At 36.3% G+C, this 15325-nt stretch overlaps 2 protein-coding genes and 1 long non-coding RNA gene across 4 annotated transcripts; 1 reads left to right on the forward strand and 2 right to left on the reverse strand.

Moving 5' to 3' along the window:
• The first annotated feature begins 4844 nt into the window (after nt 1-4844).
• On the forward strand, nt 4845-9035 carry tor1 (torsin family 1). Of its 2 annotated transcripts, none has more exons than XM_077498316.1 (5): nt 4845-5148; nt 5822-6087; nt 6368-6543; nt 6833-6960; nt 7588-9035. In XM_077498316.1, the coding sequence occupies exons 1-5, from the start codon at nt 4950-4952 to the stop codon at nt 7830-7832; spliced, it is 1014 nt and encodes a 337-aa protein (XP_077354442.1). In that variant the 5' UTR covers nt 4845-4949; the 3' UTR covers nt 7833-9035. The 2 variants fall into 2 exon arrangements, with proteins under 2 accessions (XP_077354442.1, XP_077354443.1); XM_077498317.1 differs by lacking the exon at nt 4845-5148 and adding an exon at nt 5269-5597.
• nsa2 (NSA2 ribosome biogenesis homolog (S. cerevisiae)) lies at nt 8713-15277 on the reverse strand. The gene is made up of 6 exons (XM_077498339.1): nt 15109-15277; nt 11270-11457; nt 10943-11093; nt 10670-10849; nt 9718-9910; nt 8713-8934 (listed from the first exon to the last, which is right to left on the reverse strand). Exons 1-6 carry the CDS (start codon nt 15109-15111, stop codon nt 8867-8869), a joined length of 783 nt encoding a protein of 260 aa, XP_077354465.1. The 5' UTR covers nt 15112-15277; the 3' UTR covers nt 8713-8866.
• On the reverse strand, nt 11495-15097 carry LOC144002795 (uncharacterized). The gene is made up of 3 exons (XR_013278815.1): nt 14560-15097; nt 13889-14119; nt 11495-13617 (listed from the first exon to the last, which is right to left on the reverse strand). It is a non-coding gene; the product is annotated as an uncharacterized LOC144002795 (long non-coding RNA).
• Nucleotides 15278-15325: the final 48 nt, after the last annotated feature.

Below are 15325 nucleotides of genomic sequence, written 5' to 3' on the forward strand. Positions count from 1 at the left end.
TACTATAAATGGTCATTTTTTGTTAGAAAAAAAAGCCTTACTATATATGGTCATTTTTTGATAGAAAAAAAAAAGCCTTACTATACATGGTCATTTTTTGTTAGAAAAAAAAGCCTTACTATACATGGTCATTTTTGTTCGAAAAAAAAAAAGCCTTACTATACATGGTCATTTTTTGTTAGAAAAAAAAGCCTTACTATACATGGTCATTTTTTGTTAAAAAAAAAAAAGCCTTACTATACATGGTCATTTTTTGTTAGAAAAAAAAGCCTTACTATACATGGTCATTTTTTGTTAGAAAAAAAAGCCTTACTATACATGGTCATCTTTTGTTAAAAAAAAAAAGCCTTACTATACATGGTCATTTTTTGTTAGAAAAAAAAAGCCTTACTATACATGGTCATTTTTTTTTTTAGAGAAAAAAGCCTTGCTATACATGGTCATTTTTTGTTAGAAAAAAAAAAGCCTTACTATACATGGTCATTTTTTGTTAGAAAAAAAAAGCCTTACTATACATGGTCATTTTTTGTTAGAAAAAAAAGCCTGACTATACATGGTCATTTTTTGTTAGAAAAAAAAAAGCCTTACTATACATGGTCATTTTTTGTTAGAAAAAAAAGCCTTACTATACATGGTCATTTTTGTTCGAAAAAAAAAAAGCCTTACTATACATGGTCATTCTTTGTTAGAAAAAAAAGCCTTACTATACATGGTCATTTTTTGTTAGAAAAAAAAGCCTTACTATACATGGTCATTTTTTGTTAAAAAAAAAAAGCCTTACTATACATGGTCATTTTTTGTTAGAAAAAAAAGCCTTACTATACATGGTCATTTTTTGTTAGAAAAAAAAGCCTTACTATACATGGTCATCTTTTGTTAAAAAAAAAAAAGCCTTACTATACATGGTCATTTTTTGTTAGAAAAAAAAGCCTTACTATACATGGTCATTTTTTGTTAGAAAAAAAAAGCCTTACTATACATGGTCATTTTTTTTTAGAGAAAAAAGCCTTGCTATACATGGTCATTTTTTGTTAGAAAAAAAAAGCCTTACTATACATGGTCATTTTTTGTTAGAAAAAAAAGCCTGACTATACATGGTCATTTTTTGTTAGAAAAAAAAAAAGCCTTACTATACATGGTCATTTTTTGTTAGAAAAAAAAGCCTTACTATACATGGTCATTTTTTGTTAGAAAAAAAAAAGTCTGACTATACATGGTCATTTTTTGTTAGAAAAAAAAAGCCTTACTATACATGGCCATTTTTTGTTAGAAAAAAAAGCCTTACTATACATGGTCATTTTTTGTTAGAAAAAAAAAAGTCTTACTATACATGGTCATTTTTTGTTAGAAAAAAAAGCCTTACTATACATGGTCATTTTTTGTTAGAAAAAAAAAGCCTTACTATACATGGTCATTTTTATTTTTTATTTTTTTAAAGTCTTACTATACATGGTCATTTTTTTTTAGAAAAAAAAGCCTTACTATACATGGTCATTTTTTGTTAGAAAAAAAAAGCCTTACTATACATGGTCATTTTTTTTTAGAGAAAAAAGCCTTGCTATACATGGTCATTTTTTGTTAGAAAAAAAAAAGTCTTACTATACATGGTCATTTTTTGTTAGAAAAAAAAGCCTTACTATACATGGTCATTTTTTTTTAGAGAAAAAAGCCTTGCTATACATGGTCATTTTTTGTTAGAAAAAAAAAAGCCTTACTATACATGGTCATTTTTTGTTAGAAAAAAAAGCCTTACTATACATGGTCATTTTTTGTGAGAAAAAAAAAGCCTTACTATACATGGTCATTTTTTGTTTAAAAAAAAAAAAAGCCTTACTATAGATGGTCATTTTTTGTTAGAAAAAAAAGCCTTACTATACATGGTCATTTTTTGTTAGAAAAAAAAAGCCTTACTATACATGGTCATTTTTTTTTTAGAGAAAAAAGCCTTGCTATACATGGTCATTTTTTGTTAGAAAAAAAAAAAGCCTTACTATACATGGTCATTTTTTGTTAGAAAAAAAAGCCTTACTATACATGGTCATTTTTTGTTAGAAAAAAAAAGCCTTACTATACATGGTCATTTTTTGTTAGAAAAAAAAGCCTTACTATACATGGTCATTTTTTGTTAGAAAAAAAAGCCTGACTATACATGGTCATTTTTTGTTAGAAAAAAAAAAGCCTTACTATACATGGTCATTTTTTGAAAGAAAAAAAAAGCCTTACTATACATGGTCATTTTTTGATAGAAAAAAAAAAAAGCCTTACTATACATGGTCATTTTTTGTCGAGAAAAAAGCCTTACTATACATGGTCATTTTTTGTTAGAAAAAAAACCCCCTTAGTATACATGGTCATTTTTTGTTTGAAAAAAAAAGCCTTACTATACATGGTCATTTTTATTTTTTTTTAAAGTCTTACTATACATGGTCATTTTTTTAAAGCCTTTTTTTTATTTTATTTTTATTTATTTATTTTTAAAGACGCCTTACTATACAAGTTCTTCTTTTAAACACCTTACTATAGGTTAAAAAAAAAAGGTGCCTTACTATACATGGTTGTTTTTTTTGTTTGTGTGTGTTTTTTTTTTCTATACATGGTCAATAAAAAAAAATAAAAAAAATAAAAAAAAGTGCCTTACTAGTATACATGTTTGTTTTTTTTGTTTTGTTTTTTAAACGCCTTACATGGTCTTTTTTTTTTTTTTTAATTAAAGACGCCTGACAATACAAGTTCTTCTTTTAAACGCCTTACTATAAATGGTCATTTAAAAAAAATTAATAATAATTAAAAAAAAGTGCCTCACTATACATGGTTGTTTTTTTGTTTTTTTTAAACGCCTTACTATATATGGTCATTTAAAAAAAAAAAAAAAAAGTGCCTCACTATACATGGTTGTTTTTTTGTTTGTTTTTTTAAACGCCTTACTATACATGGTCATTAAAAAAAAAAAAAAAGTGCCTTACTATACATGGTTGTTTTTTGTTTTGTTTTTTTAAACGCCTTACTATACATAAAAGAAATACAAAAAGAAAAAAAAAGTGCCTTACTATACATGGTTGTTTTTTGTTTTGTTTTTTTAAACGCCTTACTATACATGGTCTTTTTTTTTTTTTTTTTTTTTAAATTAAAGACGCCTTACAATCCAAGTTCTTCTTTTAAACACCTTACTATACATGGTCATTAAAAAAAAAAAAAAAGTGTCTTACTATATATGATTGTTTTTTTGTTTTTTTTAAACGCCTTACTAAACATGGTCTTTTTTTTTTTTTTTTTTTTTTAATTAAAGACGCCTTACAATACAAGTTCTTCTTTTAAAAATGTCTTAACTATACATGGTCGTTTAAAACAATGCCTTACTATAAATGGTCTTTGTTTGTTTGTTTTTTTAAACGCCTTACTATACATGGTCATTAAAAAAAAAAAAAAAAAAAGTCCCTTACTATACATGGTTGTTTTTTGTTTTGTTTTTTTAAACGCCTTACTATAATGGTCATTAAAAAAAAAAAGGAAAAAAAAGTGCCTTACTATACATGGTTGGTTTTTTTTGTTTTTTAAAACGCCTTACTATACATGGTCATTAAAAAAAAAAAAAAAAGTCCCTTACTATACATGGTCTTTGTTTGTTTTTTTAAACGCCTTACTATACATGGTCATTTATTAAAAAAAAAAAAAAAAAAAAAAAAGACGCCTTACGATATATGGTCATCTTTTAAAAATGCCTTAACATGGTCGTTAAAAAAAAAGAAAAAAAGTGCCTTACTAGTATACATGGTTGTTTATTTTGTTTTTTTTAAACGCCTTACTATACATGGTCTTTTTTTTTTTTTTTTTTTTTAATTAAAGACGCCTTACAATCCAAGTTCTTCTTTTAAACACCTTACTATACATGGTCATTAAAAAAAAAAAAAAAAAGTGTCTTACTATACATGATTGTTTTTTTTGTTTTTTTTAAACGCCTTACTAAACATGGTCTTTTTTTTTTATTATTATTAAAGACGCCTTACAATACAAGTTCTTCTTTTAAAAATGTCTTAACTATACATGGTCGTTTAAAACAATGCCTTACTATAAATGGTCTTTGTTTGTTTTTGTTTTTTAAACGCCTTACTATACATGGTCATTTATTTAAAAAAAAAAAAAAAGACGCCTTACGATATATGGTCATCTTTTAAAAATGCCTTAACATGGTCGTTAAAAAAAAAAGAAAAAAAAAGTGCCTTACTAGTATACATGGTTGTTTATTTATTTATTTTTAAACGCCTTACTATACATGGTCATAAAAAAAAAAAAAAAGACGCCTTACGATATATGGTCATCTTTTAAAAATGCCTTAATTATACATGATCGTTAAAAAAAAAATAATAATAATTTGTCTTTACTAATGTCATCCACATTAGTGGCTTGGGTGCAGTACCACATGTTCCCCGCAGATGGCGCACTCCAGGTTCGGTTTCGGCTCGTTTGTACATGTTTAATAATGAGATAAAACAATAAGCGTGCCGTTATAAGGCGCACATCATTCAATCCGCCAAGGAAATATAGTTCAACAAAAAACGAAGAATCTTTGAGAATCCGTGTGGGTGGTCAATCAAAGTCGTTGAGGTGAAAGTTGAGAGGAAAACGGAAGGGCAAATTAGATACGATTCAATACTGCCCTCCTGTGGATGATTGTAGTAACTACATTCAGGGTGGCCTAACATTTAGTTGGGAACATTCTGTGGCACACAATATTAAATATATTTTTAGTAGCAAAACTTGGTTCTTTTAGGCCTACAATGCTGAGACACCTGGTAATATTAGAAACACTTTTTAAAGGTTTGGTTCTGCACGTGACACCAATGCCAGCTACTTCCGGCGAACAGAGGCAATACCTCCGGTGTGTCGAAAATATTCTCCAGCCTATTAACCGCGATTGGATGCAGACTTGGGAGAAGTAGAAATCGTCCGTGATGAGGCGCCAAGGCGTGCTGTCGGCGCCGCTGCTACTGCTGCTGTGCTCGGCCAGCTCGGCGGCCATCGAGCCCATCAGCACCAGCATCGCGGTGGGCATGGCGGCCGCTTTGACGGGCTTTTTAGCCAGCTACCAGAACATCTTCTACCACTTCCACGAGTGCTGCCGTCCCGAGTGGATCGCCTTCAACAGAACGGGTGACACCAACACACCTATCTAGCCTAGTTTTAATCTATAAAAGTGTGTTTATGTGCTTGGATTTGACACGCGAATTATTGTCCCAAACATGTTCAAAAACACGGAGGAGCCTGTGGGTTGGAGTTGGAGTCGCGACTTGATGACGTGTACGGAAGCGTTACGTTGGATGGAGCCAGAAAGCTAGCTAGCTTCCCTGCTTTTCGGTTTCATTTTGGGCGCTATGTTCGTTTGTCGAGCACACAAAGTATTGAAATTCGGCGTTCGACGATGAAAGCCACGCGCGTATGTTTATGGCTGCACATTTTGTCCACTTTTGCGATACCCGCCGGTGCTTTTGACCCCGTTACAACCACCGTGGTGTTCGGTATAGGCGCCGCGTTGAGCCGGACCATTTATAACTATTTACACGAGAGCTGCGATGCAAAATGGATCACCTTCAATGCCACAGGTGAGACTCGCGCAATTTACAGCGTACAACACCCTGAAGTGTCGTCAGGCGAAATCAAGAAACAAAATAAAAGCGCACCTGACACATAACGCCATCACACAAAGCACATGGAAAACACGACAGGAAGTTATAACAGTAATTAAAAAAATGAACAGCAAAACACAAACATTTCATATGTGTTAATTCTTTAGCATCATGTGTCTCAATGAACGCTGTGCGGACAGGTCTGGAGGAGGACTTGAGCTCCAAGCTGTTCGGGCAGCACTTGGCGTCGCACATCATCAACAAGGCGGTGAGCGGCTTCATGAACAATCCCAATCCCAAGAAGCCGCTGGTGCTGTCTCTGCACGGCTGGACCGGCACGGGCAAGAACTTTGCCAGCGCGCTCATCGCCGAGAACATCTATAGGGAGGGCATGGACAGCAACTTTGTGCACGTCTTCACCGCCGAGCTCCATTTCCCGCACACCGGCCAGATGGACACCTACAAGGTATGATGAAAGTGTCTGGTGATGTTCCGATTAAGGTTGCCAAATGTGATTTTCTTAAATTGGGAACCTGTAATGAGAATGAAAAATAAAGAAATAAATTAAAGGTGGGACTTTTTTTTTTGAACGTGTAAGTTGAGTTCCAGTGTACATTTTAAAACAGGCATGTCCAAACTCCAGCCTGGGATTTCCAATTTGGTATTCCAAATGAAAAAAAAAAAAAAAAAAGTGAAGTTCCATAAATGTACCTGAAATGTTCCAGTTGTGGTTGTCGTCGTTGCAGACTCAACTGCAGCAATGGATCAAAGGCAACGTGAGCAGCTGCGCACGTTCCATGTTCATCTTCGACGAGATGGACAAGATGCACCCGGGCCTGATTGACAGCATCAAGCCCTACCTGGACTACTACGACAAGGTGGATGGCGTCTCCTACCGAAAAGCCATCTTCATATTTCTTAGGTGAGAACATCAAAAAAAAATTTTTTTTGTAGTCTAAAAAGTGGTCAAGTATCACAAGAACATTTAAATACTAAATGAATTTTGCAATATTGTAAAAATGTATTACATAATTTTGCTATTAATTTGTTTACTTCAATTTTTGGTATCCTAAATTTCTTGTAACATGAACAAATATTTTTACCTCAATACATTCGTACATAAAAAAAAAATATAAAAATCCAGCCCAATGGTGACATTTTCTTGTTTAAAATTCTGACTTTTCTGGTAAAATGTTTGTTTGGCGCCATAGCAACGCCGGCGGCGAGAGCATCGTGCGGACGACGTTAGATTTCTGGAACGCGGGCAAAAGTCGAGAGGAGATCGAGCTGAAGGACGTGGAGACGTCGCTCGCGCTGTCAGTCTTCAACAACAAAAATAGTGAGTTGGCAAAAATTTATTACGGAACCATTCAGCTCATCTGATTTGAGGATATTTGTGTCAAAAGATTACATATGTTCATAAGAAAGTTAAATTAGCTTTTAATGTTATGACTCCATCACTTGCCTTTTTTTCTACTTTTCGGAAAAACTAATTATACTGCAATTTATTGCTTGTGAAATTGAGGAAAAAAATAAAATAAAATTAGCAGTCATTTTTACTTTTAGAAAAGTACAAAATAATTCTCATTGACAAAAGTTGATCTTAACTATAAATACCCCATAAATGCATTATTATTATTATTATTATTTCATTTTGTAAAGACCTCCAAACTCATTCTAAAAATGATTTTTCCCTCATATTGACCATTTTCTACTTAAATTGACAACTTACATAATTAAAAACAAAACAAAAAAACAAGGTTAAAAAAAACTGACTTTACTTTAAAAACTTATTACAACTTGAAAATGAAAAGGTGATTTTAAATTTAATAATTTAAATAAATTTTATAATTGTATTTTTTTTTAAATAATAGTATTAAAAAAAACGTTTTGCCCTTCAGAATATTATGACCTGATCAGAAAAAAAAAAGAGAAGTTTCCATTTTTATGTGACGTCGTCTCCCAGGCGGCCTGTGGCACACGAGCCTGATCGACAAGAACCTGGTGGACTTCTTTGTGCCCTTCCTGCCTCTTGAGTACAAACACGTGGTCCAGTGCGCCATGGCCGCCATGACGGCGCAGGGCCTGGAGCCCGACGCCGACGTGGCCAGCAAGGTGGCGAGGGACCTGCTCTACTTCCCCAAAGCCGAGCGCGTCTTCTCCGTCAAGGGCTGCAAGACCATCGACAGCAAGTGGGAATACTACACATAGCGGACGGACGGACGCCATGTTTGTAACATCACTTGCGCATTTTCCGACAAGCGGGAAAAACTTTAGCGCGTCGCCCACACTGAAGGAAAGGAAAAAAAAAAAAAAAAAAAAAAAAAAAAAGTGATTTCCTTTCAATGCAAAGGGGAATCTTGAAGCTTTTTTTCTTACCATGTAATTTTTTTACAAAAATATTTTTCATTTTATTAACGCATGCCTTAATTCAGTCCCCTAGTGTTTCTATTTGAGGTTTTCACACCACATCAAGAAAATGTTATTTCTGTTTCCTAGCTCAAGAGCCTGTAATTGTTCGACCTGCCAGTATACGTTGCTGGCATAGTTAGGTGACCGATATGCAATTTTGAACCAATGAATTTAAATGAGATTATTCAGGCACACTGGTGGGGAATTTCTGATCTCCTCGACCATTTGGGATTTGCATTTTGGGATGAATATTGAACACTAATTGAAGATAACGGTCGATGTTTTCGTTGCTTGTGAGAGGAACAACACGGAGAAAGACGCAAAACGTATAGTCAAAACACTTTTACACTCACATTTGCGTCTATGGACAATTTTGAGACTTGTGTGAACCAAACAGTCATTTTTTTTTTTTAATGTGGGAGGAAGCCAGACCCCAGATTCAAACCAGATCAAATTCAAACCCAGAAACGCGAGGCACATGTGCTAACCGCTACCACAGTGTACTCGCCATGTAAGAGCCTTATGTTCCAAAACATATCAATATAATTCTAATCATTTTTTGTACTTTGAAGCAGCTCAAATGGCATCCATTTGAGAGAAAATTGCGGGTTTAATCTCTTTAAGTAGTCACTGTTTGTTTATGAAATGACACAAAATAAAATGAGAAATTGTACTCACGTGTGTTTCAACAACTTTATTGGTATCAAATGTTGACACGGGTGACACACGTTAGCCTCCTGCGTGAGTCCTGTAAAAAAATTTGTGGCACAAGTCCTCCCTCACAAGCAGCACGTCTTCACCAGGCAGTCTTGAGTTTTGAGTGAGAAAAAGTCTTAAACCAGCAGGACTGCGTTAATGCAGCCGTCGTTCTCCGGGTTGTTCGTCACCTGTGCGTATTTACCTGGGAGGGCGAAAACATTTTAATTAGGAACATTTGACTTGAAAACCATTAACTGGAAGTTATTTCAGTTAAGAAAAATAAAAAATCCTACAAGTGTCTTACACATTTGTTTTTTTTTTTATGCTAGAGCAAACAAGGCTTTAATGCAGCCTCTGCACTGAAGAGAATGCTTGAAGCAATGGTAGTTATTACAAAAATGACCAGCAGGTGGCAGCAGAGTATGAGATCAACCAGGGCCATGTTGCAACAAGCTCTTTTCCCCACCGTTTTAAACAGATAAAATAGTTCTTTCAGACAATTAACTTCTTGTGCCTGTTCTGCCATTTTTTATAGCCAGTTTTCATAAGAAAAAAAAGTTTACAAAAAAATGTCTTACGACTAAGAGAAACAAAATGGCTGACTTCCCGTTTTTTTTTTTTTCTGACATGACTTGAGATATTTCTTTGAGTCTTTTCATGATGGACATGCCTCCCAAATTTCAAAATCTTTTGAACAAGTTTGTTTTTGAAAGACTCCTGGAAATTTCCTTAAAATTGCACTTTTTTTTTTTTTTTTTTTAAATCTTATGTAGGCCTTCCTGACTGCTTCAAAACAAAATGGCTGCCTTCTAGTGTATTTTTGGAGATGGTTTCCTGAGACTATTTTTTTGCAGGTCTACTTGTGATATGTCTACCGAATTACATCCAGCAAGGTCAAACAGCAGTTTAAAAAAAAAATGTCAGCAAAAACTTGTGGAATTCTAAAATGGCAGCTTCAACCCAAAATGGCTGACTTGTGTCTTACCCCACACGACTTTGCCTCCCTGCGTGACCAGGCCCAGCTCGCTGACGTTGACCTCCACCACGGTTCCCTTGGTGATGACGCCCAGCGAGGTGTAGAGCGGGGACGACGGGTTCTTCTTCACGCCCAGGATGGGGAGGCAGAAGGTGGCCTTCAGCTCGGGGTGGGTCACGTGCGCCTTCTTGAAGCGCAGGCCCTGCACCCGTCAACACAACCTTGCTCAGCCACAACACCAAAGCCATTTTGTCGTCTACCACTCTCTTGCTGTCGACTGAATTCGCTGTCAAAGTGCCCTCAGGCTCGCATTGTGATGATCACATGGTCAAACCCCGAGAATATGTCAACCATGACGTTCATTATGGAGGATCAAGACGGCCAAAATTCAAAATAAATACATAAATAACTAAAATAAATGACAAAATGTGGAAAGAAAAAAATTGATATCAAAAAAATAAAATTAGAAAATTATGTCCAAAAAAATATATATAAATGAAAAACCAAAAAATACTGTATATATACTTATTTTTTGAGTTATATATATATTTTTTATATCCATTTTTATTTCCACTTTTAGTCATTTATTTATTTAGTCATTTATTTAGGTTTTTGGCAGTTTGGGGCCGTACTGCCAAGTCGAAATGTTATTCAAATGAGGGGGCGGTGCTTAGGACCGCCCCCTCATTTGAATAACATTTCAACCCAAAACTGCCAAAATTCTGAATAAATAAATGACTAAAAGTGAAAATAAAAACGATATAAAAAAAAAAATATTTCAAAAATTAAATGCAAATGTATTTATTTATATACCGGTATATTTGCTTATTTTTATTGCCATTTTTTGTAATACAATTTTCAAATTATATTTTTGTATCCATTTTTATTTTCACTTTTAGTCATTCATTTATTTAGTCATTTATTTATTTTGAATTTTGGTCCTCCCTCGTTCATGACTCACCATGGGTCTGATGAAGCGCTCGTATTTGGGCGGTTTGCGCGTGAAGCCGTCGCCCACGAAGCAAACTTTGGTCACAAGTCTCTTCCAGGCCTTCTTCTGCCTCTTGCCCGTCCGGATAACTTTCAGCACCTCCGTCTCGCCCTGGGCTCGCACCTTGGGCAGCGGCACCTCCCATTTGCCCTAAAAGACCAAAAAGTCAAGTTTAAAAAAAAAATAAAAAATAAAAGCCGAGGAGAGAAACAGGACGACGGCGACGCGAACGTGACTACTCACCGCCTTCTCTTTGCGCTTCTGCTTGATCATGTTGGAAAGCACTTTGGCTCGGGTTTGGCCCTCGCGGTCCAGCAGGTAGGCGGGCACGGCGCCCTTGGGGGTCTTCTCGTCATCCTTTTGCTTGGTTTTCCTCTGCTCGTGCATTCTGATGCTGCGCACAGATGTTTACGTGTATTACTACAAAAAGCATGACATCTGAAATGATTCCACAGCACATTAATGACTAAATATTAAATACATAAATTAACAAAGGGCCTACTTTTCTTTGATCGTTGGCACATTTATTGATGGAAGAAGTCAACCGTTTGTGCAATTTGCCCTACTCACGTCTTCTTCATCTGGACCTTCTCGGCGTGCCGCTGCTTGTGGTAGAGTTTGGCCTTGAGGCCGATCATCTTGCGGGCTTTGTGCGAGCGGCTGTGAGCCTCGCGGCTCTCCCTCTTGCGCTTGCGCTCGTGGTGGTCCAGGCGGTAGCCATGCCGCTTGCGGTGCAGCTCGATGTGCTCGTTCTGGGGCTGTTTAGAAAAAGAAACTATTTATGTTCATAAGGAGATAATGATAAAGCGACGTGTGAGAATTAAGTTATGTTTTGTATTATTTTAAGAGGAAAATGGTGGCTATTTTTAAGAGGAAAAACATTCTTATGAGAATAAATTAGGATAGATTCTTCTATTTATATTTGAAGAAAAAGTTAGAAACGTTCAAGAATGTATTTCGGAGAGGAAAAATTGAGTTAAGCATTTAAGGGAAAAAGCTATATATTTTCAATTTATCACTATATTTTAAAATTTAGAGAAAAGAACACGGAAAATGCCTGTTTATTGTATACAATTTGAACACAATAGACGTGTTTAGACTTATTGTGATTGTGGTTACTTATATCATGGTTATGTAATAGGTCGCTTGCACATCGTAATGCATCATGGGAGTTTTTCCTTCGGGCGCCATATTGGGTGTCCGCCGGTTCACAAGGTACACTCGCGAGTTACACGGTAGAGCTTATCAACCTGATGTAATTTTCGCAGTATTTTCACGATTTACCGGAAGATCAAAAACAACGATACAGGCAGAAGGTGTCTCTGTGTGGCGGGATTGATCCTAATTACGTCCTGACCAAGGGTGATTTTTTTTTTTGACGGAGAAAGCTTGCTGGCCAAATGTGACATCTCTGGACATCTTTCCCTACCTCGTGTTGACAACATGCCCCATAACACGCCAACAAATCCCTGGAGGCTTACAATTATTTTGTAAGCGGGTGGATACAGAGTGTAAACTTTAACATCGCATCAGAAGAAACTGTTGTTGTTGCACGTAAGTAAACCACATGGTGTTGGTAATTCTGCACACAAAAATGTTGATTTGTTCTCAGGCTTCCTGTTATCATTGTGTTTACATGCACAGCTGGCTTTACCTGATGTGGTTTTTCTAATAATTTTATAACAGGCAAATATGGCAGAGCGTATAAGAATAAAAAGTAACTGCACAGCCTCCCCGTGGCTTAATTAAATTTAATGCTACCCTTTCACTAGTTACATGTTACTTAATCAACTTATTCTAAATGGTTAAGGTTAACCACTCTCAGAGGACGTAGTTTCAGTTTCCAGTACAATAAAACGTGTTCATGGTAACTACTGAGCATACTGACAGCTTTTCTTATGATCTCACGGTTAAGGAGGCTGTCACAACACCCAATTTCTGTCTGGTGCCAGATGGCAACAATTCCCATCACTTGTCACGACAACACCAATAGTATTACCAGGTATGTATGGCTTTACTTTTTGTAGTTTCTTATTTAATTCTATGTTTCATATTTTCATTACAATGTTTGTAATATTTTCAGATTCAGGCACAGCTGAGTTTAACTAGACGGACTTCTGCGACTTTGTGGTGTGGACAAAGTGTGATTGAGCGAGTCCACCCAGATCGCTCGTTTTGGCCAGTTGGAAAAGCCAGAGTTTTTTTCCCCAAAATCCCCTCCTTACCTGAACTGCTCGGGAGAGCATTTACTAGATCAGCAGTGGACTTCCAGTGTTCCTGCTCAGCCGCTGTCACCTACCACTTGCTCATGTACTTCAAAGATGCGGAATAAAGTAGTTTTTTGTGCTGCAGCAGATTGTAAAATCAAATGATATCACTTGAAGTGTACCAATCTAGACTGCCAAAAGGACAGTGGTTTTGTGACAAGTGTGAAACAAGGATTATTGGGAAAACTGTAACACAGTACTGGTACTTGTCTTACATTAAACAAATTTAAAAGAGAGCAACTTTTTCCTCTGTACATAGTATAATGAAAGTCATTGCGTACCCCATCAACATTACATCATACCGTCATCAGGATGGTAGGCACCTGTGCTAAAATAAACTACATTAATTAACAGGTCAATTTTTAACCCTGAAATTACTACATCTAATCATTATTCACTTCATTTTTTGTGCTTTTAGAAATAATAGAGATTTATGCCATTACTTTAAGAGGGACCATATTGCACATTGAGTCAAATCCTGTCATTTGTCTTATGTATTGCTTTGTAAACAAACCCAACAATAGAATTTGTATAAACGCTGCCTTTATTAGCGCCAAACAAACAGTCGCATGTTGTCCTCCTCCAATGCTTTGATGCTCGCCTTCGTTTCCATCATGTCATTGGCAATCAAGTCGGTGTGGCATGAGATCCCTAAAGAAAAAAATAAAGAAAAAATCACAAAAAAATACGGTACCAGTAATAGGTTTAATATAGTAAAGTAGTATAGTTTTTTTGTCAGTGTAAAAGAAATGTACACATTTTGTTGCATTTTTTAATGTATGAACATTGCTACAGGCAAATACTTATTTCTATAAACACTTCCAAATGTCTCTAAAATATAAGGTGCGTGTACACACACAAACAAACACATACATTCACTCATGCATACAATATATCATGTAATGAATTCTGAGTGGCATACCAGAGTCAATGATGTCAGCAGTACTTGAGGGTACAGGTTACTGGAGCCATCTGGCTGCATAACTGCAACAATCTCTGCCACTTCGAGTCGTCTTTTCTTTGCTTGTCTCTCCTGTGCACGTTCATATCTTGGCACCGACTGGGCTGAGACATAGATGTTGTAACTTGGGACCCAACTTTAATGTTGGAGCCCAGTCGGGATGATTGGACAGAAAAACGGGCGCAGGGCGACCTGTTAAAATAAACAAATATATAAACAAATAAAATATGGAAAGACTGGTTATTTTACCGCAGTAGGGTGGCCGTGAATAAGTTCTTTAGCATGATGTGTAGGCTACCGGGGGTCTGTTTTCTTGCATCACCCCCGGGGGTCTGTTTTCTTGCATCAGCCCCTTCTGTCTCTTTTTTTCCCGAGTTTACATTTTGCCACCAAAAAACATGTTATCGGCATTAAAAGCCCAAGACTAATCAATCCAATTTCAGCAGTAAACACTTTGCACTGGCACTACTTGGGTGAAAATGTTCGATGTTAGCTTTCGGCTAACGTCCGCTAGCCAGTTTGTACTACCGAACTTGCTTGCTCATGAATCCAAAACATAAGCAACTTGCCCATATATGGGCGGTCGAAACGTTATTAATCCTCATGCATTAAATAAAGGTAAACAAGCTTACCGCTCACAAAGTGATGGCTGCACACACGAGCCCAAAGTAACGACTTCCCTCCGGAGTCCGCACTCCTCTGTCTCCAGGCCCTGGTTCCTAGTTATTTTCGGAATTCGGAAGAAAGGCCGACCATTTTCCCCCTTGGCTTTGTTCGAACAGCCAACGATGCAGCAACAATGTACCATTTTAAACGCAGAAAACAAACGTGATAGATACGTGTTAGACCGAATCGCTACGTAAATGGAGGCCACCCAGCATGGCGACTACGAGAAATCCGAGGCGGAAGTGACGACATGTGCAAGCGACCTATACTTCAGCACAGTCAAATCAAACTATATTAGCAATACCAACACTTAGTTGAATAAACCGCTTAAATATGCATCGCACTCAGATGATCAGGGCAGGGGGAAAAAATCGTCATATGACAAATTAATGTTGTGTACACAATTCAAGCTTACTAGTTTGAGACTGCCACATGAGGCGAGCTAGCCTTAGCATCGGGTGCTGTTTATCGTGGTAAATATCGAAATACGGCGCTTAACAAATTCATGTACTCACCATGTTGTGTTGCAAGTGTTACGATGTTCAGATAAACTTGTTTCTGGTGTGAACGTTTGTTCAAACGTCGACAAGTCGATGTTTTTATCTCGAGGCTCGGGTTGTTTAGATGTCGATGTACCCGAGCCGAGTTTTAGAGGAAGTACGTCACGTTGCCGTCTAATAATGTCCGGTTCTGGACGTCATATTTCCGGGTAAAATTCATTTTCAAATGCAC

This window comes from Festucalex cinctus, chromosome 15, assembly GCF_051991245.1.
Source record: "Festucalex cinctus isolate MCC-2025b chromosome 15, RoL_Fcin_1.0, whole genome shotgun sequence".
NCBI lineage: Eukaryota > Metazoa > Chordata > Actinopteri > Syngnathiformes > Syngnathidae > Festucalex > Festucalex cinctus.

Excerpts from the sequence above, each read along its gene's own strand:
- tor1 (XM_077498316.1), top strand. The coding sequence starts at position 4,950 with ATGAGGCGCCAAGGCGTGCTGTCGGCGCCGCTGCTACTGCTGCTGTGC. Across the intron at positions 6,088-6,367 it reads GCCAGATGGACACCTACAAG|ACTCAACTGCAGCAATGGAT; the intron begins GTATGATGAAAG and ends TCGTCGTTGCAG. Across the intron at positions 6,961-7,587 it reads AGTCTTCAACAACAAAAATA|GCGGCCTGTGGCACACGAGC; the intron begins GTGAGTTGGCAA and ends GTCGTCTCCCAG.
- nsa2 (XM_077498339.1), bottom strand. Across the intron at positions 9,911-10,669 it reads AGCGCTTCATCAGACCCATG|GGCCTGCGCTTCAAGAAGGC; the intron begins GTGAGTCATGAA and ends TGACGGGTGCAG. Across the intron at positions 8,935-9,717 it reads GGGAGGCAAAGTCGTGTGGG|GTAAATACGCACAGGTGACG; the intron begins GTAAGACACAAG and ends TCGCCCTCCCAG.